At 40.4% G+C, this 23,556-nt stretch overlaps 1 protein-coding gene across 7 annotated transcripts; it reads left to right on the plus strand.

Annotated features, from left to right (window-relative positions):
- Positions 1-437: 437 nt before the first annotated feature.
- snphb (syntaphilin b) lies at positions 438-19,791 on the plus strand. 7 transcript variants are annotated; one of them, XM_056242266.1, is made up of 7 exons: positions 438-637; positions 11,205-11,341; positions 13,353-13,427; positions 15,475-15,591; positions 16,243-16,350; positions 16,468-16,617; positions 17,854-19,791. In XM_056242266.1, the coding sequence occupies exons 2-7, from the start codon at positions 11,298-11,300 to the stop codon at positions 19,484-19,486; spliced, it is 2,127 nt and encodes a 708-aa protein (XP_056098241.1). In that variant the 5' UTR covers positions 438-637; positions 11,205-11,297; the 3' UTR covers positions 19,487-19,791. The 7 variants fall into 7 exon arrangements, with proteins under 7 accessions (XP_056098241.1, XP_056098240.1, XP_056098242.1 ...); XM_056242265.1 differs by lacking the exon at positions 438-637 and adding an exon at positions 5,360-5,636; XM_056242267.1 differs by lacking the exon at positions 438-637 and adding an exon at positions 5,360-5,636 and having other exon boundaries at positions 11,242-11,341.
- Positions 19,792-23,556: the final 3,765 nt, after the last annotated feature.

The raw sequence follows: 23,556 nt of genomic DNA on the forward strand, positions 1-23,556 counted from the left end.
ACTCACCTAAAGGGTTATTAGGAACACCATACCGAAAACTGTGTTTGACCCCCTTTCGCCTTCAGAACTGCCTTAATTCTATGTGGCATTGATTCAACAAGTTGCTGAAAGCATTCTTTAGAAATGTTGGCCTATATTGATAGGATAGCATCTTGCATTTGATGGAGATTTGTGGGATGCACATCCAGGGCACGACATCCCAAAGATGCTCTATTGGGTTGAGATCTGGTGACTGTGGGGGCCATTTTAGTACAGTGAACTCATTGTCATGTTCAAGAAACCAATTTGAAATGATTCGAGCTTTGTGACATGGTGCATTATCCTGCTGGAAGTAGCCATCAGAGGATGGGTACATGGTGGCCATAAAGGGATGGACATGGTCAGAAACAATGCTCAGGTAGGCCGTGGCATTTAAACGATGCCCAATTGGCACTAAGGGGCCTAAAGTGTGCCAAGAAAACATCCCCCACACCATTACACCACCACCACCAGCCTGCACAGTGGTAACAAGGCATGATGGATCCATGTTCTCATTCTGTTTACGCCAAATTCTGACTCTACTATCTGAATGTCTCAACAGAAATCGAGACTCATCAGACCAGGCAACATTTTTCCAGTCTTCAACTGTCCAATTTTGGTGAGCTCTTGCAAATTGTAGCCTCTTTTTCCTTTTTGTAGTGGAGATGAGTGGTACCCGGTGGGGTCTTCTGCTGTTGTAGCCCATCCGCCTCAAGGTTGTGCGTGTTGTGGCTTCACAAATGCTTTGCTGCATACCTCGGTGAGTGGTTATTTCAGTCAAAGTTGCTCTTCTATCAGCTTGAATCAGTCGGCCCATTCTCCTCTAGCATCAACAAGGCATTTTCGTCCACAGGACTGCCGCATACTGGATGTTTTTCCCTTTTCACACCATTCTTTGTAAACCCTAGAAATGGTTGTGCGTGAAAATCCCAGTAACTGAGCAGATTGTGAAATACTCAGACCGGCCCGTCTGGCACCAACAACCATGCCACGCTCAAAATTGCTTAAATCACCTTTCTTTCCCATTCTGACATTTAGTTTGGAGTTCAGGAGATTGTCTTGACCAGGACCACACCCCTAAATGCATTGAAGCAACTGCCATGTGATTGGTTGATTAGATAATTGCATTAATGAGAAATTGAACAGGTGTCCCTAATAATCCTTTAGGTGAGTGTATATATGTCACGAAACTGCACAGAAACACGACGGTTAAGATCCAAATGCAGCTTTAATAGGGACAATCCAGACACGTAATCCAATAAACAGGCAATGGTCAAATACACAGGTAGGCAGTCCGAATGAACAAACAAACAAAACAGGCAAAACAGGCAGGGGTCAGAGGCAGAAGAATAATCCAAGGAACAGGCAAAAAAATCCAAAAACCGGGAGACAGGAAACCAGGGAGAAACGCTCGGGAATGCAGTGTAACAACATACAAAACTTTGCAGTGAGTGAATGTGAAAACCAGGCTTATAAGGGGTGAGCTAAACAAGGTAATGAGACACAGGTGAATGCAATCAGTGATGAGTCCGGGAGGGAGGTGGAGCGGAGGTGGAGTGGAGACGGACCTGGGGGCGGGATGGAGGGCCAGGCCCATGGAGCGGAAGAGGGCCTGGAGACTGAGGCTGGACAGACGGCCAGGGTGGAGCAGGCTGTGTATGCGACCAGGGCGGATCAGGCAGTGCAGGCGACAAGGGCGGAGCAGACAGCAGCTCAGAAACAGACAGAAGCTCAGGAGCAGACAGAGGCTCAGGAGCAGACAGCGGCTCAGGAGCAGACAGCGGCTCAGGAGCAGACAGCGGCAGAGGAACAAAGGAAACATACATTGGTTTAGGAACAGACACTGGTTCAGGAACAGACGCCGGAATGGCCATCTTGTCCGGGGACACAGGCTCGGCGGAGGCCATCTTGTCCGGGGACACTGGCTCGGCAGACGGGACGTGAACAGTCTCTGGCTCGGCAGACGGGGGACGTGAACAGTCTCTGGCTCGGCAGACGGGACGTGAACAGCCTCTGGCTCGGCAGACGGGACGTGAACAGTCTCTGGCACGGCAGACGGGACGTGAACAGTCTCTGGCTCGGCAGACGGGACGTGAACAGTCTCTGGCTCGGCAGACGGGACGTGAACAGTCTCTGGCTCGGCAGACGGGACGTGAACAGTCTCTGGCTCGGCAGACGGGACGTGAACAGTCTCTGGTGCGGCAGGCACGACGTGAACAGTTTCTTGTGCGGCAAGCACGACGTGACCAGTCTCTTGTGCGGCAGGCACGACGTGCCCAGTCTCAGGTTCGGTGGCCCTGACGTGAAGCAGCTCAGGCTGGGCAGGCGTGACGTGAAGATCAGGCTGAGCAGGCGTGACGTGAAGATCAGGCTGAGCAGGCGTGACGTGAAGATCAGGCTGGTCAGGCGTGACGTAAAGATAAGGCTGGTCAGGCGTGACGTGAAGATCAGGCTGGTCAGGCGTGACGTGAAGATCAGGCTGGTCAGGCGTGACGTGAAGATCAGGCTGGTCAGGCGTGACGTGAAGATCAGGCTGGTCAGGCGTGACGTGAAGATCAGGCTCGGCAGGGCTGACGTGGATATACTCAGGAGCAGGCGTGACGTGAAGATCAGGCTGAGCAGGCGTGACGTGAAGATCAGGCTGGTCAGGCGTGACGTAAAGATAAGGCTGGTCAGGCGTGACGTGAAGATCAGGCTGGTCAGGCGTGACGTGAAGATCAGGCTGGTCAGGCGTGACGTGAAGATCAGGCTGGTCAGGCGTGACGTGAAGATCAGGCTCGGCAGGGCTGACGTGGATATACTCAGGAATGGTGGCCACCTCGGGACATGGCTCTGGAACGGCAGTCTCGGCGGGACAAGACCCAGGAATGGCGATCTTCTTGGCCCTTCGCGCTGACATCAGTGGTGGCTGTGCCACGGTGGACCTCAGTCCTGGACACCCATAGACCGATCTGATGGCAAGCTTGATGGCTGGCGTGACATGAAGATCAGGCTGAGGGGATACTGCGGGTTCACGGAGCTCCTTCTCCTCCACGCCCACAGTAAACGATGAACCGCTCAACAACAGGGCCAGGTCAATATATTGTTCTAATGTCCCGTGAGGATCATGGTCGGGCATCAATAACCTGAGCGGTTCAGATAGTCCTCCACGGAAAAAGATCATCTGGCACTCTGTGCTCATTGAGGTGAGATGTCCAGTTCAATAAACTCTCCGACATATTCTTCAATCGACCGATTCCCCTGACGGAGACACGGGATTTGGACTTCTGGACTCATAATTCGCATCGCTGCTGGATCTCAGTGTGGCGAAGTTTTCTGTCACGAAACTGCTCAGAGACACGACGGTTAAGATCCAAATGCATCTTTAATGGGGACAATCCAGACACGTAATCCAATAAACAGGCAAAGGTCAAATACACAGGTAGGCAGTCCGAACGAACGAACGAACAAACAAACAAACAAACAAAACAGGCAAAACAGGCAAAACAGACAAAACAGGCAAGGGTCAGAGGCAGAAGAATAATCCAAGGAACAGGCAAGAAATAAAAAAAACGGCAGATAGGAAACCAGGGAGAAATGCTCGGGAATGCAATGTAACAACAACATACAAAACTTTGCAGTGAATGAATGTGAAAACCAGGCTTATAAGGGGTGAGCTAAACAAGGAAATGAGACACAGGTGAATGTAATTAGTGATGAGTCCGGGCAGTGAGTTATGGGAAATGTAGTTTGTGAGGGAGTGATAGTCTGTGTGGAGTGCCCTCTCCTGGCTCTCAAGGGCACTCCGGCTGGTGACCGTTACAATATACTATATATATAAGATCATTTAAAAAGTAAATTAAAAGCTTGAATATGTCCTTTTTAAGGTAGGGTCGTGGGGAAGACGAATTGCAACAGTAAATGGGGGCTACCCAAGATAAGAATAATCACTTAATATTTTTTTTTTAATTACCTGAACGAAAAAGAAAAATAAACAATGCATACAAATAAATACATAAAATATAATTAAAATACACACAAGGGATTAGTCTTCGAAGAACGCTAGTTCTCTCAAGATATCTCTAAAACAGTTTTCAAGTCAATTTGGAACAAGAAACTTAAAATTCTTCCTCTCGTTTTCCGCCAAAATAAAAGCTCGTTGATTAACGCGTGACAGTGAAGAAATAAAGGTAAAAATTAAATATATGACTATATTATCAATAGTGTATTTTAAGATATTTTATTTATTTATTTATTTTTATTTAGATAGGAAAAGATTAAAGACAATCGGGCCTGACTCAGTATAAAACTGATTTTCAGCAGGTTCCTGTTCTGCAGAACATAAATACCCCATACACAACAGAATAACAAACACACAACAAACACCCAAACCCCGAGAGTAAACACAAGCATCAAGATATGATGATAATAATAATAATAACTGAACTGAGCAAAGTGAATTAAGAAATATTCTCAAGAATATAGAGCGTGAACAAAACATTCAATTTGAGACAGTTGTAATACAAGCCTGTAAGCATAAGAAGTATATGTTAATGTATAAGAAGTATATGTTATATGTATGTGTTTTATAATATGTGTTTTAAGAGCGACAGATTAAATTTAAATATTAAACATAATATAACACATAACATATAACATATAACATATAACATTTAACATATAACATATAACATAACGTAACATCAAACAAGCTGTATATAGCCACCTATCATTCTGGGAGTATCCCATGAGAAGAGAGTGGAGCGCTGTCCGCGGTGCTGAAAGGGCGAATCTCTTGGAATATCAATTTCTCCTGTTTCTCTAGGCTACTGCTCGAAGACTGTCAGATTATATATGTTATTAGGCGTAGCATACATGAAGCAAACTAGAGTCCCATGGTGTGCTTGTTAATTTAGAGTGCGCTATTATTTTGAGGACCTTGAATCGTTCTATTTAACATATTTGTTACCATCCATTTACTTTGTCTCAATAATTTCTTTTTTTTAATGGGTTTTGGCAGTTTCAGAGATTTCCTCTTTAGTAATTTGCACAGTGATGTCCAATGAACTTGTCTGCAGGTTGTAAACTACTTTGATTTTACTTTTAAAATGTGTAGACAGACCATAAAGTGTGTTTGAGGGGAGGGGAAGGTATTTAATTGCCTCCATAGACCTATTTCAATAGCGTAATGAGCACAAAACCGCACTAACATGCTGTTTATTTATAGTATAAAATATGAAATTAGGATAATCTAAAAAATGATTTGAAAATCCACCCTCGGAAATAATTAAACGGAAACAGGAAAACAAAACGCCACATGTCCTCCGAACTTCAAGTGGTGTGGTCCCTTTAAGATCTTCGTAATATTACGCATCTGCTTTCATATCAACGCTCGTCCTCCCTCACGAGGCTCTCAAACAAACCTCACGCACCAGAATCCCTCTCACTATCAGCAGCAGCAGCGGCATCAGCAGCACCAGCACCAGCACCAGCACCCGCCCCGTCGACTCGACTCGCCCTCCCGAGCAGCGGAGCACCGCTGTGGCGGAGTCCTTGACGGGGACGAGCACGGGTAAACACGGCAAAACACTGCTGTTTACATGAAGGCAAGCTGATTCTCGCCGGAAGGCTGCTACAAGGTAAATGTAAAACGTTTTTGTATTGCAGTATGTCATGCAAATCGTGCTGCATCTGTAGCGAAGGACTCCTTGTGTATGTCCCGTGTGTAGGACACACCAAGGACTGTGACGCGCCAGGTTCACGGTTTTTATCATATCTGGATGTACCGAGCAAAACGATATCTTACATTCGCACGCTAAATGATGTTTATTTGCACCGTGTTTGCACACATCTTTTTTTTTCCGGTGTTTAGATGTGCGCGCGCACAACAGATGATTCGCTGCAGCGAGCATGCGTGTCTATTTTGCGTTTGTTATGGTTTTGCCTCTTTTGCGCTTTCATACTGTGCTAATCCTAGGACTGTGTTTCATAACTTGAAATGTATCGTTTCCTAGCCCTGTAAATTGGTTTAATTTCTGATTTGGTTTCAGCACCTCTCGTGCGCTGTGAGTCGTGACAGGGACAGTGTAGTTTGTACGGCCTAGGGTACAGTATGACCTTGCATCCCTGTAAGGACTTGCCAAATTGCAGAGAAAGTGTGCCTAAAAGTGGATTTGTGAGGATCTAGAAAAATCATCATATGTAGTCTTTATCGCATCCAAGAAAGTTTACATAATTTAGAACCTATTAAAACCGGTCAAAGCAAACTGTACAGAATGTCTCAAGGTGCATCACTATTAATCTCTTTACTCTCTCTGGTATCACAATAATTATCACCATCTTCTTTGCAGGATGCTATTTGTTGCTCATTGACTTGCCATTGAGCCTGCATGCCTTGCGGTTGTGTAATGTCAGCATCCCGTCTGTCTGTCTCACCACATACACACCAGCAAGGAAAGCCAATCACACCACTTGTGGAGCTCACGTTCTAGTGTCTGTCTCCATGGTGACTGCTCTACATCCTCTCAGCATTCAAGCCAATCTTCCAAAACATTTCCTTACCACATTGGTTTCAGCCTACAAAGAGAGCACTTGATATATTTCACTCTGGGAGCCAGTGAAAACAAGTCACATATTAAAAATATATATTTAATTTCACATTTTAATTAAAAAATATTCAAATTAATATTCAAATATTCATATTTCTCTTAATTAAAACAAAGCTAAAATAAAATATAAATATTAGATGAAAAACTTTTAAAGGGGTCATGACATGAGATATCAAATTTGCCTTGATATTTTGACATACAAGAGGTCTTTGTTAAAATACCCTGCAAGTTTCAGAGCTTAACATTTCCTCTTCATTATAAACAAAGTATTCATTTAATCAAGCTCCAACAGCTTTATTAACATTATAAGTGAACCTCATGGAACATGTTAAAATATTTTTTTTTTTAAATCCATGTTACGACCCCTTTAACTAAACAAAAATTTGAAAAAATAAATTACAACTATTTACAAATTTTAGTCTAGCTCCCATTAGATTTAGGAAAACATAGGCAGGTAGGCTATACCTACTCATTTTCATTGTGAGTGGTACCAGATTTATTAAAGGAATAGTTCACCTAAAAACAAACATTCTGAAATTATTTATCTGTTGTTTCATTTCCAAATAGCATTTTCTTCTGTAACAAAAAAAAAAGTATTTTCCATACAACAATCATAGTGATCATGACTGTTTACTCAAGGATTTGTTTACAAATTAGACTGATTGTCTTCTGACTGTTTTCTCAATTCAAATAATATGAATGCATGTTATTTTAGAATTATTTATATACTGTTATTATATATTAATATTTTGAATTATCTTTTATTTAAAGATTTTTCTTTTTCATTTTAGATTAAGCTTTAGTAATTTCATGTTTTAAAAAAATATATATTTCTAATTAGCGTACATTTATTTTGTGTTTTAGTCATTTTAATTCTTCAACTACAACATTATATTTCAGTTAGTTAACATTTTTGAAGTTGCCCATCCAATATATAATGTTTTATTTCAGCTTTATTTCAATTAATAAAAACATTCTTTATAGTTTTAGTTATCAATAACATCACTGAAATAATGACTTAAATGTCTGTCTGTTCCTCACATGTGACTCCAGAAGTCTTATAGAGCATTTATGGATTACTTTATGGTGCTGCTTTTATATTTAGTTTTGTTGTTTTGCAGCTGGACAGTCATGGTCACTGTAAACTGTTTTTGTATGAAAAAGACCTAAGACTAAGTTGATAAACAGATCAATCTGTTGTGCTGCTTTGTTCTTTTCCATTATCATATATGCTTTATATTCAGGTCATAATCTGCTTGAGAGAAGCAAGCCACCAGTGTGTGATATTTGGTTATTGGAATTTTTTGAGAGGTACATTCTTTCTGCAGTGATACTCTATGGCCCAGTTTCACAGGCTTAGATTAAGCCAGAATTATGCCTTAGTTCAATTAGGGCATTCAAGTAGCTTTTAAAAACGTGCCTTTGAAAAAAAAACATTACGGGTGTGCATCTTGAGACAAAACAATAGCACTGACATATTTTGCAAGTGCAAGTTGCTTTCAGTTAAAACAGATCAAACATGCATTTTAGTCTGGGACTAGCTTATGCCTTGTCTGTGAAACCGGGGGTAAAAGGCTTGAATGTTGGCTGGGATAGAGAAAAGAAGTGCTGGGTCATAATAATCGCTCTTCTGCAGCTTTCTGCACATTTCATTCGACAGCAGACAGAGGTCGTCCAGTGCTGATGACACTGTAGCAGGGGCATGACGCAGCAGATTTCAACATCAAAATGTAACTGAATCACCAGTGAGCTGATTATACAGTATCTTTATTAAGCCTAACAAAAATTGTTTTAAAGAAAAATCCTCGCATAAAATAGCCAAAAAAAGTAATTACGTATTTCATGCATTATGCTGCTATACTATCTAAGCTACACTAATACTCACCTATGATATTTATGTTAGTTTGCAGTTGTGTGTTTGATAAGAAAGTGATAACTATACAGATAGAATAAACTGTGTGAGAGACTAAGACTCTAGTCTTCTGCATCGGTGCAAAGTTCAAGCAGATAGGATAGATTTAGCTGCTGCGCTCCTACATTATGACTCACACTGCGTCAGAGGGAGACCACACTGTCCCAATACTGACTCAGCGGTTGCACATTTTACAGCAAAATGTGCTAGGTTTCTGTTGTTTTGTTCATTTTTGTCACCCAACCAACCCCAAGTGTTTGAAAGGTCATGTCATCAAAGTGAAGGATTGAGTTGCTTATTTTTGTGAGTAGCTGTGTATTGCTGCTAATACTGAGCTGTGCCAGTGGCTTTTTAATTATTTAGATCATTAATCCCTCTTCTCTTCTCTTCTCTTCACCATGTGTCTTTGGATGCACTCTGTGGCAGAAATATCTTTTTTACACTCTTAGAAGCAAAGGAAGGCCTCTTCTATATAGAGTTTTACTTTTTTACACGTTCAACTTTCTTTAATGTGTAATGTTGCTGTTTGCGCATGAAAATGTCTGTAAAGTGACAAAGCACAAAGTTCAGTCCAAAGGGAGTTATTCTCTACATAAGTAAGCACTGCTTCCCTCGCACTTAGTTACAAATCCTTTCCTCGTGGGTCAAATTGACCCGAAGCCCTAAAATTATGTTTAGTCATTTCATTTCACTTTTGATAATAGTATTTTGATAGTGAAAGTATTCCTCATTTAAATAATTCCTGCTCAAGGCATGTGCAAAACAGAGACAAGGCCAAATTGAGTTGTGTTAGTAGTATATTGAAACAAGGGGCGTGACCTTTCCCGAAACACGCTCGAAGCAGACCAATCACAACACATTGGTCCAGACGACCAATCACATTGTAGCTTTTCGGAAGGAGGGGCTTCATAGAGACCAGAACTAAACATAGCGTTACTGACTGACTGGGAAGAGAGATGCTGCAATAGTGGAAAATAATGTAAGAAATTGTGTGGTTTTTGAACATTCAAGCATGATAATCTGTTCTAGTATACCCCAAAAACAAAATTAAGACTTTGAAAAAGGGCATAATAGGTCTCCTTAAAGGGTTCTGTCAGGCGCTTCATATATCAAACCTTTAAAGGGTTAGTTCACACAAAAATGAAAATGATCCCATAATTTACTCACCCTCAAGCCATCCTAGGTGTACTTTCTTCTTTCAGCTAAACAAAATTCTATAAGTTATATAAAAAAAATATCCTGGCTCTTCCAAGCTTTATAATGGGAGTGAATGGTACCCTAGATTTTGAAGCCCAAAAAAGTGCATCCATCCATCATAAAAGTAATCCATACGGGTCCAGGGTTTTAATAAAGCCCTTCTGAAGTAAAGAGATGAGTTTTTGTAAGAAAAAATATCCATATTTATAACTTTATAAACTATAATCACTGGTTTACGGTAACGGCCACACTCAAGTCGGAAGAGTGACCTCTGACCCGACGCATGACGTATTGATGAACGCGGAAGCACAGAGGATAGAGCAAAACAAAACACCATTAGAAATCTAAAATGAGAATTTTTAAATAGAAATGTTGGGTTTGTTGCCCAGCCATTACCGAAAGTAAGTGATTATAGTATATAAAGTTATAAATATGGATATTTTTCTTCTTGTTGGGCTTCAAAATCTAGGATACCATTCGCTCCCATTATAAAGCTTGGAAGAGCCAGGATATTTTTAATATAACTCCGATTGTGTTTGGCTGAAAGAAGAAAGTCATATACAACTAGTATTGCTTGAGGGTGAGTAAATCATGGGGATCATTTCTTTTTTAGGTGAACAAACTCTTTAAGGGGTTCCCATCATGGGATTATTTTATGGATTTAGTTGGCAAACATGTTAAACAATGTTAAATATCAAAGTATAATGCAACATTTTTGGCATAAAGGTTCTTTAAAACTGAGTCAAGAACTTTAGGGTTCTATATTGAACCCCACTGGACCATTTTTTCTCATTTGCTTGTTTGTCTGTTTCTCTCAATTTAAAAATGCTGCATCAGGAATGAAAACATTTTTTTTAGAGCTTCAGCCAGACCTTGATATCTCTGAGTAGTCCGAATGTGAAAGTTAAATCTCTATTACTGTATTTCTGTTGTCTGGCTTAGCACCAGCGCAGAGTCAGAGACCAGCAAGTCCGTGTCAGCACAATGTTAAATTTATTACAGCTCCGCAAGCAATGCTGCTACCAGGTCTGCTGAGTGTGAAGAGGTCAGATAGATTAAATGAAATGGGCAGATTGTTATGAGATAAAAAATGAGATTATGTGCAAATATTTAGTGGATGTCTCAAAGGGACAGTTCACCTAAAAGTGAAAAATGTATGAAATCGTTTACTCATTCTTTCCTCTGTGGATCGCAAAATGATTTTTTTTCCCAATTAAAACGTATCTTCTTTTATGCTCCACAGACCAAAGAAAGTCATACAGGTTTGGACCAACATGGAGGGTGAGTAAATGATAAAATAATTTTCATTTTTGGGTGAACTGTTTATTTAATAGTATTATAAACTTTTTATTTCCTTTTTGACTGTACCTTGGCTTCTTGTGACACTGCTGTTATGTAAATGAGATGAGGGTTAATTTATGGTTTGCTACAGAGAATCATTTCCTCTAGTCAAAATGACTTCATTGTCTGTGTTCTTGTATTTTATTCAGGCTGGCTGCAGCTGAGCCTTTCATCCTGTGTTGACAGGGAGGAGGACATATCCAGCTGAAGAAGGAGAAAGAAGGGAGAGGACTGCTGACTCCATGTCTTCGCCTTCAAATAAAAGATCTGGTTCTGGATCACGCAAGTAAGGCACATCTTTTGTCTGTCATTAATCTGCTTTCGACCCAACATTCTTTCAAACTTGCAGCTGTGTTGGTGCTTTGCTGTAATGTCTAACCCATGTAGCCGCTCTTAATCACACTAATGTCTCTGCTGCAGTTTAATGACCTTTTGAGCTTCAAGTGCTTCAATAATCCTCTCTCTCTCTTCTGCTGCTGTCATTAATACATCAGATGTTTAGCTCTTTCAATTTATCTCCCTGCTGTCAAGATTTTTTAACTGTAGCACCACAGATATCATATAAGACATGTCATTCCTTTGCACAGAGTAAAAAGTCTGGCATAGACTTACTAAAAAAAATAACAAATTCCACCAAATTATATAAGAAATATGTTTCAATCTGATTTTTCATGAAGCACAAGGATAAAGCAATATTTTTAATAAAATTACATCAGGTTCTTTTTTAAATAGTGTGCGTCTCTGAAATGTTGTCATGAGTAACTTTAAACTACAATACTACATACGGCTGTGTCTCACTTGCTTGCTTTCTTTTTCTTTTTTTTTATACTTTTTGAGCATTATTTTACATAAAGGTTGTAATAAAAAACTATACACTCACCTAAAGGATTATTAGGAACACCATACTAATTCTGTGTTTGACCCCCTTTCGCCTTCAGAACTGCCTTAATTCTATGTGGCATTGATTCAACAAGGTGCTGAAAGCATTCTTTAGAAATGTTGGCCCATATTGATAGGATAGCATCTTGCAGTTGATGGAGATTTGTGGGACGCACATCCAGGGCACGAAGCTCCCGTTCCACCACATCCCAAAGATGCTCTATTGGGTTGAGATCTGGTGACTGTGGGGGCCATTTTAGTACAGTGAACTCATTGTCATGTTCAAGAAACCAATTTGATGATTCGAGCTTTGTGACATGGTGCATTATCCTGCTGGAAGTAGCCATTAGAGGATGGGTACATGGTGGCCATAAAGGGATGGACATGGTCAGAAACAATGCTCAGTTAGGCCGTGGCATTTAAACGATGCCCAATTGGCACTAAGGGGCCTAAAGTGTGCCAAGAAAACATCCCCCACACCATTACACCACCACCACCAGCCTGCACAGTGGTAACAAGGCATGATGGATCCATGTTCTCATTCTGATTACGCCAAATTCTGACTCTACCATCTGAATGTCTGAACAGAAATCGAGACTCATCAGCAGGCAACATTTTTCCTGTCTTCAACTGTCCAATTTTGGTGAGCTCTTGCAAATTGTAGCCTCCTTTTCCTATTTGTAGTGGAGATGAGTGGTACCCGGTGGGGTCTTCTGCTGTTGTAGCCCATCCGCCTCAAGGTTGTGCGTGTTGTGGCTTCACAAATGCTTTGCTGCATTCCTCGGTTGTAACGAGTGGTTATTTCAGTCAAAGTTGCTCTTCTATCAGCTTGAATCAATCGGCCCATTCTCCTCTGACCTCTAGCATCAACAAGGCATTTTCGCCCACAGGACTGCCGCATACTGGATGTTTTTCCCTTTTCACACCATTCTTTGTAAACCCTAGAAATGGTTGTGCGTGAAAATCCCAGTAACTGAGCAGATTGTGAAATACTCAGACTGGCCCGTCTGGCACCAACAACCATGCCACGCTCAAAATTGCTTAAATCACCTTTCTTTCCCATTCTGACATTCAGTTTGGAGTTTAGGAGATTGTCTTGACCAGGACCACACCTCTAAATGCATTGAGGCAACTGCCATGTGATTGGTTGATTAGATAATTGCATTAATGAGAAATTGAACAGGTGTTCCTAATAATCCTTTAGGTGAGTGTAAATGACAATTGTATGAATTATACAACAATGGATAAATGGAAAAGTTGTAGTTTCCACACACTTTCGGTTAAAGCCAAGCCAACATCAGTTCTGTCTGAATACAGATCATTTTGTCACTGCATATGTACCAGTATGGGCAGTGGGTATTCATGGAAACAATGCAGTAGAGCCCAGCTCTGTGCCTCTGTCTCATCTCTTTCCTCAGATTCAACCTGCTGAAGGCCCTACAGCCTAAGCACCGCTTGCAACAAATGCTGTCGTCTCCCACTGCATCCCCTGTGTGAGACTCTGTTTCAGTACCCTACAGTAGGGCATGACTGTGGTAGACAACACTGCTGCACTGGGCATTCACACGCCAATTTAACACCAGTTTATTACCTGATTCCACTGACGCTGATGTTGAGGATCTGAGAGGGCAGTTCTGATACTCTCTGGTCTTTGACAGAGGCTCAGAGGAAGTTAATAATCCGGGAATCAGTCCCATGCGTAGGCATTTTGGCTCTGACTGAATTGAAAATCTGAGACCTACAATGAATCTGATATATTCACAGTGATTCTAATGAGTGTGTGCGGCAATGCAGTGCACATAGTCACTACACCGCATTACCCGATTTTCCCTTAATAAGTCCATATCACTGGAAACATGATGGACGTACCTGGTCTGTCTAGCTACCCTAGCTGCTTTTCAGTTTCCCTTCCTTTCCTTGCTATCATTATTGATAGCAGAGTGCTCTTTTTTCTCTCTCTCTCACTCTCTCTTTCCTCAAGCATGCTTGCTTTGTATCAGCTGTTTCACTTTACTTGTATTTTCCCTGCTTTGCTCTCACCTTAACCATGACCTTGGCTTGCTTTCATGGTTAGGTAGTTCAGCTAACCTCTTACAGCCCACCAGTGGTGGTCCTGGTGGACAGTATAAAGTGACTTGTCACCGTAAATGTGCTGTTATGATTGGTCTATTTTTACATTTTAAATCTATTTTAAATTTATATTTGGACCAGTGTTGTTTGAGCATTATTAAAATATTAATGTATTTATTTATATTTAAATGTATTTTTATATTTATTTTATTTTTTGGTTTTAAGTTTTTCATCTAATATTTATATTTGAGTTATTTCAATTAACAAAAATGAAAATGACCATTTGATATACTTTTGCCAACTTAACTAATGCAAATGGACATTTATGAACTTGTTTTGTCTAATAATTATTGCAGATTTTTCTGTTTGATATTGCTTTTGATAGGATTTTTTAATCCTCTGCTGCAACTGTAGCTTTAAAAGGTGGTCAACTGAGTTAATGCTGATAACGATATTTACTCAAAACTCACTTACAAAATTGAAATGAAACTGACCAAATATCAGCTAATTAATTCCAGACTATCACTAGATTCTAAGTTATCCATCATGAACGCACCACTCTGCACCACTTAAAAGAATTGCTTTCTTTCCCACTTAAAAGAATTGCTTTCTTTCAATGCTGCTAACCTGCTTGTTCCCAAAAGAGAATGTTTCTGGGAGATTAAAAAGTCATTATGCTCTAAGCTACCCCATGATCCATTGTTCCAGAATTTGACAGGTGATTGTGTACTGTTTTGCCTCAGCTTTATGATTTTGGTAGGCTATGTGAGGTCAGCATAAAGCTTGAAACTGCATGTTGAGGAGGTCTTGAAAACAGTCATTTTTTTGTTTACATAATACCAGTAAAGATGAAGGAAACAGTGTAATTCTGTCAAAAATAATCTAGTAAGCCTTTGTACAATATGTCCAGCATGTCTTTTATTCTCTTAAGTGTGGCAAAGCGGCTCTAATCCTAGCCAGCCCTTTGCTAGTGTTTCTGACCAGAATTAATTATAACAAGCTCCCTTTTATCTATCTCGCTGTCTATGACTCAATTAATTAGTCAGACAATCTGTTAAATAAACTGTCAGATCTGCAACCTCATGTTTCATGGACATAAAAAAACAACTTTCATCTAAATGTTAATTTTAATTGGATGTTTTGAATGGACTTTAGAACGATGCCTACCCAGAGGTTGCTTTAACCAAATATATTGTACATTTTAATTATTTACAGTGTTATTATGAGTGTATCAAAAAGACCAAATCTGCATGTCTATGTATTTTTTCGGGAAACTGAGAGCATAATTGTTACAACCCAGTGCGTAAAAAAAAAGTGCTGCATAATGACTTTTTGCAACACAACCTCTACTTCTACCCAAATTCATCCCATATTTATAAGCACAGATTTCAAGAAAATGTCCACAGCTATTAAGGTGACCTTTAGGTGTGTGCTACCCTGTGTAATGATTCCATCTTGTTTGTGGGTCAGTTTTGACTATTGCAGGTTTATAGAGCTAGACTACACACCCATGGAGTCAGGCATTATGGTCTCTATGAGACAGAGCAGAGGATTTCTGACACCAAAGTCCCCGGAACGCCACTGTCGGTCAGCGCTCCATTATCCCTCTTTCTTTCATCAGTGCTGTCTCTTTCTCCTCCTTTTTTCTCTTAATATCTTCACTTTTCTTTGTTCTTTGTTGTGGCATTGTGTCAGCATGGACTCTTCAACCACTGCACAATATCCCTATAATATCCGACTTTTGATTTTATTGGGGGGTTTAAAGTTTTAATTGCATATGTGTGTCAAAGTTAAAGAGGATTTCATATTTGTGGTGTGCAAAGTAAATCTTTGCTCTCATCAGATCATCATGATGGAGCTGCTGTCAGTTTCTGCTATTCAGCTGCAAGATTCTTTCTCATGATTGATTCATGATTGATATTTATCATGATATGTGCAACAGCTTATAATACAACTGCTTGTATTACTTTGCAATTTGTGCCATTTTTTGTAGTTTTATGTGAGCTGGTTGTCTTTTTCTTTTTTACATCCATAAAAGGTGTTTTCTCCAAGACTGTATCTTTAGAGGCATGTTAGTCATTTTGTATCAGTGAGCATGTTTTGTTTTGTGTTTTGTGGAATTGTACTTTTTGTTTGTTCATTTAAGTGTGTATTTGTGCACTCTGTTTATATCTCGTCTTGGGTCCTCTTAAGTGGCTTTGAAGGTGACACTGAGTTTGTGATTCTGTTATGGCACAGACGAAGTCCAGCACCTGTCAGTAACCGCGATCCCTATGGAAATGCCTCTCTTAGCAGCAGTAGCAATTCAGGGTCATGCAAGGGCAGTGATGGAAGCCCAACCCATAGGTGAGACACAACTTACCCAGAGATCAATGATGCATTGCTCCTTTTCAAACGTCTTCTTTCTTGTTTGTTTAGATATTGTATTGTTTTTCTATATACCACTTTTCTCATTCATATCAGGCGTCACATGAAATACACCGCCTGCAATGATAACCATGGTATCCGGCCCCCTCCACCTGAGCAATATCTAACTCCACTGCAACAGAAAGAGGTGTGTATCAGACACCTGAGAGCACGGCTTAAAGAGACCATCGACAGACTGCAGGACAGGTAAGGCATGCATCATTCAAATGAGGACCAATGCACTAATGATCTTATCAGTCTATGATGAAATTAGTTTTTATCTTTTAGCAGCAGTTAATTAAACTGGTTCTTTTATTTGACATTGTTATCCAAATTTGCACTTGGTTGATAATTTCCAGACCATGTAACAATTACAAAGACTGATTTACCTATTCAAGTTGCTTATTTGTGTCTGATCATTTATTTCCCTCTAATGCAAGGCCTCTGAACTACATATTTATTACTTCTAAACTGTTTTTTTTAATGGCAGCCCCCATTTGTCTAATACCAATGATCATATAAGTGGTAATGCATTCTTAAAGCTGATGTGTGTAATGAGTTAATCACTTGAGCCATAAAGGCCACATGAGTAATTACTGTCGAGCCACAGAAAAATTCACAACAACAATGCTGATTGGCTGGCATCACAAGAACATGCAGTGGCAAACAGTGAATGGCGTTCAATGGAGAAAGTTGTTGTTGTTGTTGTTGTTGTTGTTGTTGTTGTTGTTGTTGTTGTTGTTGTTGTTGTTGTTGTTGTTGTTGTTGTTGTTGTTGTTGTTGTTGTTGTTGTTGTTGTTGTTGTTGTTGTTGTTGTTGTTTTGCACCATGCTAACCAGACAAACCTTGACCTCTGGCACTTTTCAAATAGGTTGGCACACTCCCCTTATGCCCCTGGTCAGACAAACATAGTCCCATTCCAAACTCACACAATTGATTAAGCCAGGATGTTAATGTGTTGGGCCGCTCTAACAGACCAGTGTTGAAACTGCCACAGAGCCATGTTGTTTACAATTTTCAAGAAAAGCCAACTATCTGTGACTGACATATAGTTGGCAAATTTAGATGAAGTTAGGATAGGACAAAGTATTTTTGGTTGCACTTTATTTTACAGCATGTGCACCTACGTGTACTTACAGTGAACTTACCAAAGAAAGTACTGGGTAATATAAGGTAACTACAGTGATTAATGGAAGGTTTAGGGGTAGCTTCAGGGTTAGTACCTAGTTATTGCAATTACTATAATAAGTACATACTGTAGTATGTACATGGGGAACAGGACTGTAAGATAAAATGCTACCATATTTTCAAATCAAACACATTTCACACAACAGATTGAATTTCAGATTTAATCTGCTGGTCACTACTTTTGTACATTTGTGCTTTCCTTTTCTCTTTTGACATCCTCTGTTTCTTTCTCACTTTTTCCACCTCCTTCCTTAGGGACACTGAGATTGATGAGTTGCGTACTCAGCTGTCTCGTATGCAAGAAGACTGGATTGAAGAGGAGTGCCACCGTGTAGAGGCCCAGCTGGCTCTAAAGGAGGCTCGCAGGGAGATCCAGCAGCTTAAACAGGTTGTAGATGTTGTCTCATCCAGTCTGGGAGACACCGACACTGGGGTGCAGAAGTGCTTCCAAGACATAAACCTCCAGAACCACAAGCTGGAGTCTTTATTGCAAAGCATGGAGCTGGCTCAGGTCGGGACCACCAAAGCAGGAGAACCCCTAGTGGGTGGAGGGGTGGTGGGGGCAGGGCTGGAGGTCAGCGAGGGCCTGGAGGAGTCTTCAGAAGGCTCCCCAGCTCGCTCGCTTACCCGCAGCTCTACCTACACCAAGCTGAGTGACCAGACCGGCCCGGAACGTGGGGGTAATGAGAACGGGTGTGACATTCCATGTTTGTCAGGCGAGGGCACACAGGACAGCGGGTTTGTTTGCTGCGGAGACAGTGGAAGAGGAGCCAGCAAGGCAGACCTGCTCCTGGAGGCTGCATTTCTGTCCCAAGAAACTGCTTCGCTGCTCAATGCGTACTCCCGCCTGCCACACTCCTCCACCTATGAGGCGCTGTGCAACAGTGAGACGGGAGTTGTACCACTCCTCTGCAGTGGGATCGGAATGGGGACCAGTGTTAGCGTAAGTAATCCATGTCTGTCACATCATCATTTATACCTGCACCACATGCGTGAGCAAGGCATTCAGACCGACCATTCTCCGGCTTCAGCGCCAGCACATGGCCCCAGTACATCTTTTACCTCTGATCTGGACACTATTGCTGAGCGTACCTTCCGCTCTCAGGCCTGCAGCCCGACCTCTACCTGGATGTCTGATGAGGGAGATGATCTGGAGTTGTTAGCTACAGAGTCAGCCATTACAGCAACAGTTGCCACAACTTCCATTGTCACTGATTTTTCCACTAAGTCTGCACCGGTTGTTGCAATGGAGCCTTGTGCACCAACTGCATCAGTTCCAAAAGGACCTGCATCTTTAGCGTTGATCCCCATGGAGTCCCCGGTCAAGGAGACTACTGTTTCAGAGTCTCTTACAGACTTGGCAATCACAACAACAGCTTTGACCACAGAGACCATTGGATCTCCAGTAACCAACTCTGTTCAACTTCAACTTCTAACAGACCCTTTGCCAAACCCTGGGACATCCCCTTGCTCTGTGCAGACTTTGGTCGAGACAGAAGAGGACACCCTTCCACAGACCACTCAGCCTCGTAGTGTACTTACAGAGGCTGGGATTGCAGGGGATAATGTAATCAATATAGGTTCAGATGATGAAGATGAGGTTGATGAGAGTGCTACAAACACAGATTCCAAGTCGCCTGGCTGCGGTTTACCTGTAAAGAATTACTGGAGCCGGCACTTCCTAGTGGATTTGCTTGCAGTGGTCGTGCCAGTGGTCCCCACAGTGGCATGGCTCTGTAGGGGTCCACACCGTGATGGTCAGCCAATGTACCATATTGGATCTCTGTTGCGGGGTTGCTGCACTGTGGCCCTCCATTCCCTGCGTCGAGGAGGTGGTCTTCGGCACTACCCCGCAGGAGGAGGTGGTCCAGGAGGAATGAATATATGAGACCCTCTCTTCTGTCTTGGGAAGCCCTGAAGCCAGTGATATCACAAGATGTGCAATAAGAGAGTGGTTAAAACTTCAAAATTAATTGAGGCAACCACTGGGAGCATAGTGTCTGAGCACAGCACCTTAATGCTGTGGTTCTTTATGGTCTATATTCAAAAGGAGATAAGAATGATGAAGAAGAATCACTACCATGTATTTACACCTACAAATAAGATGCTCATGAAGACTAGCGAGCTTTCACCTTTCTCCACAACTGCTACACGGCAAATAGGCAAGATTATGTGTTCTGAATTACTGACACAATGACTCAGCTTTGTGAGTGACACTAAAAGATCCCCTTTAATATGATTGTTACCCTTATTTCGAGTGAAGAGACGCAATAAGTGATGGGAAGGAACTGACCTTTTGTGCGTCACTCTCACTGTCACTGCGGAGGGTGTGTGTGCTCTATATGTGAGTTGATTTATCTGAGCGAGTGTTTTTGTTGTGTTAATGTACAGTGCAGCCAAAGTACCTGGATTACTAATGGCCATCATTGTTGTAGCCGTGAGTGCAGTAGTTAGCTGTCCCACTACTTTTGCCTGTGTGGCTCAGAGCAGTCATCTTTTCCCCTTAAGGAGCCAGGCAAGCGCCTTCTCATCTATTTATATGCTTTGCATATACAACTAGTGTCCTAGATAAATGCTGTCACAATGATATTTAGTCCATCTGGGGTCTTTTAGAAAATGTATTCTTTATTCTAGGCTCAAATAAGTGGGAAAGTTTGATGGTTTAGAAATGCTCTCTATGGTTGAATGCTAAATTGTGTGTTTAGGAAAAGGGCAACACATTTTAAGTAATAATATTAACAGTAAAAAGATTCAGCGTTTAGACAATGATCAGGGTTAAATGACTCTAATCGGGTCATGGGAGCTTTTTAACCAGAAATGAATTTTATGATTTTCTTTCACTGTGTGATTTTTTTTTTTCACTGTGTGACCATCAAAATACTGTCATAGCCAAATGTTTTTGGGATAAAATACTAAGCTTTAATAATAGGTGTAATGTTAATGTTCACTCTTGGTCTATATAATTAGCGATTTTGCTTTATTTACAGATTCAATCATAGGTTCGTTCTTACATAGGCCCACTAGAGCACGTACGCACCTGCGCACTCTTCAAAAATGATGCTTTAAATATCTTGACAAACTCAAAGACGTAAGTGACATTTGTATGTAGGGTATTCTAAATAAAAGACAGATAGTACTGAATGTCAGCTTGCTTATTTTGCTCAAGATAAGGATTTATTGAGTCCACATGTCATGCAAACAAGAAACTATGCTTCTAACAACAGCTCGAGAGCTGTCGTTCAAACCACACAACTTTGCGATGCTCTTTGTGAATGTTCCTTGGAACTATGGTTTCGGGAAACACTGACTCGTCGTTGAACTATGCTGATAACGACGGAACTCGCGACATTAGTTGGCTAACCATGCTTTTGGGAAACGCACCCTAGAGCGGGGCTCAATCTGGCTACAGCCACCATGTGAGTTGGGAGAGCTAAAAACAACACTATTAGCCTCTTGTGCACCTGTTGAGGTTTACCTGCAGAGGTCATACCAGCTGCCCTGCGTTCCACTATAAAAACTGAAATTAATTTCTCATTAAACCTTAATAAACATATTAGCTCACTGATTCTTGAGAGTCGGGACAAAACATGTCCCACAAAGAAAAGTCTAATTTATAGCAAAAATTAAGAAAGTCATCATGTATGACATACTTACAAAGTTAAATCTAAAGGAATTGTATATACCTATCTGATTTTTAGAATAAACTTTTTTATCTTTTTGGGGGAAAGTTGTTTAAATGTATGGTCTGTGGTTAGATGGTCCATGTTATTGCACTTGTCCTCAGCAAGAGGTTACAATATTAACCATCCCAAAAAACTTTTAAAAAAGCTCTACAATTGTGAAAACATATATATCAAATAAAAAATAAGGGGTATAAATATAAAAAACAATGCATGAAGTGAACATCAAACAATATTTTCCATAAATATCTGCCTATTAAAGTTGTGTCCTCAGTTTCTGTCAACTCCGTCAGATTTTTTCATAAAGCTCTTTAAATCAGGAAATAGCATGGTCAGCTATATCCTTGAGGACCCCTTTTCATCTCCCTGTCTGTGGTGAATGCAGCACTACCTCACATGCTCTGGTACGTTTTACATTTTTTTTTTTTTTTAGACAAACAATGTCAATATTCCTATGGTCACAGCTGCACCATGTCAATACCATCTTTCTGTTAAGATACTTTTTTTGAACCATAGTGGATTGAATTTAAGCATTTTAGTGAGGTTATTGGGACAGCTAGCAACTGAGGAAAAACTACCTAGATGCAGTGTACAATACATGTTTTGGCGGGAAAATACATGCCCTTACGTCAACTCCGTCAGACGTCAACTACGTCAGGTTCTATGTCTGACGGAGTTGACCTGTAAGCTGACGGAGTTGACAAATCCACCAATAACATCTTTATGTGCGAATATAATATTATTTGTGAATATAGTGAAGGGTTAAACTGTTATTTCAGGGTTTTATTTACACATAAATGCACATACATAGCATGCATTACATTATTTAACCATACACATGTCCGACGCCTGCTGCTCAAAGCATAAGCGCAGGTTAGACAAAAATGAAATCTTAAGTAAGCTAATTGAACCTGATTCTAAGCTACAGATTATGTGTTGCAGTATGTTGTCAAGGAATGTCAATTTAAGATCACACCCAGTATAAAGTAGGTAGTGCAGGGCAATCACACATCCAACACATCCAACATCCACACACATACGCGCACACACACACACACACCACTTTAAAGTAAATGGCTACTTACAAAGGAGGAAAGGAAGAGGAGAAGAGGTGGATGAGAAAAAGGAGAGCAGGAAGTGGTATAGGGGAGGGGGAGGAGGGCCCCTGGTGGCCCTTATTGTTTCTTTTTTGATAGTTGGAAACGGTGTAATTTATAATAGTTGGAAACGGTGTATGTGCTTATAGTTTGCTTTACAGTAAGTTCAATACTCTAATAACAAGGAGTAGTTTTAGTAGTAGTTTAAAGAGCACATCTGTTCAATAATCACAATGCACACATTTTTTGTCAACACCGTCAGTTTTTCATCAACACCGTCAGATCTTCATCAACAGCGTTGGATGTATGTTTTTGTTTTTGTTTATTTTTTGGGGGAAAAAATGTTCTTCCTTCAGTTAATGTTGTTTTTGTAATAAAGGACCATCTGATCTACATCATCTTATGTTTTATTTATTTAAGGAATTTGTTTTTACAATATTGAAATTAAAATCAAAGTTTGGAAATGCAAATATTTATAAATCTGAGTTTTCAGAATAGTGTGAAATCACAACTTAAGTTTATATATTGCATTTTTTTTTACATATCAGAGTAACTAAACACTATTACAATATGCTTCAGAAATTTAGATTCTTTTTGGATTGGAAGAATTAAAATTGTATACTTTTTAGTGTGTCTGACGGAGTTGACACAAATCCAGTTCTCAAGGGAAACATGTTTATTTGTTAAAAATGTGTTTTTATTTAGAACCTGTTCCTTTACATGGTTAAATAGCTAAGACCTTTCTCTGCAGAAACATACAACTCTAATTGATATAGTGTGTATTTTTAAAAAAAAGTTTTTTAAAACGTGTTTTGTCCCGACTCTCAAGAATCAGTGAGCTACGTCAATACCATATTAGCATAGCAACAACATGTTATTTCAGAAATACTATGTAATATAATTCCACTAAAAAGATCAAAGAAAGAAAAAATGCTTTGTATTGTTACTTGGTATGAAAAGAGGAATATAAAACTTGTTGAAAGTTAATTAAAAAAAAAAAATAGCATATTGAAACAAATCTGATTTTAAACCTCTTTTTTTCCAATCATTTGGCCATGACTGTGTTCATGTTGACCATTTATTTGACTGACACTAAGGTGATGTCGATTGCACTATAATTCACTTTATAAGCAATTACTTGAAGTAAACTTGATTGTGTGTTTCTGTCTGTCCAAAGGCCA

Source organism: Rhinichthys klamathensis, unplaced genomic scaffold, assembly GCF_029890125.1.
Source record: "Rhinichthys klamathensis goyatoka isolate OS25496 unplaced genomic scaffold, OSU_Roscu_1.1 h1tg000720l_1, whole genome shotgun sequence".
NCBI classification, from domain to species: Eukaryota; Metazoa; Chordata; class Actinopteri; order Cypriniformes; family Leuciscidae; genus Rhinichthys; species Rhinichthys klamathensis.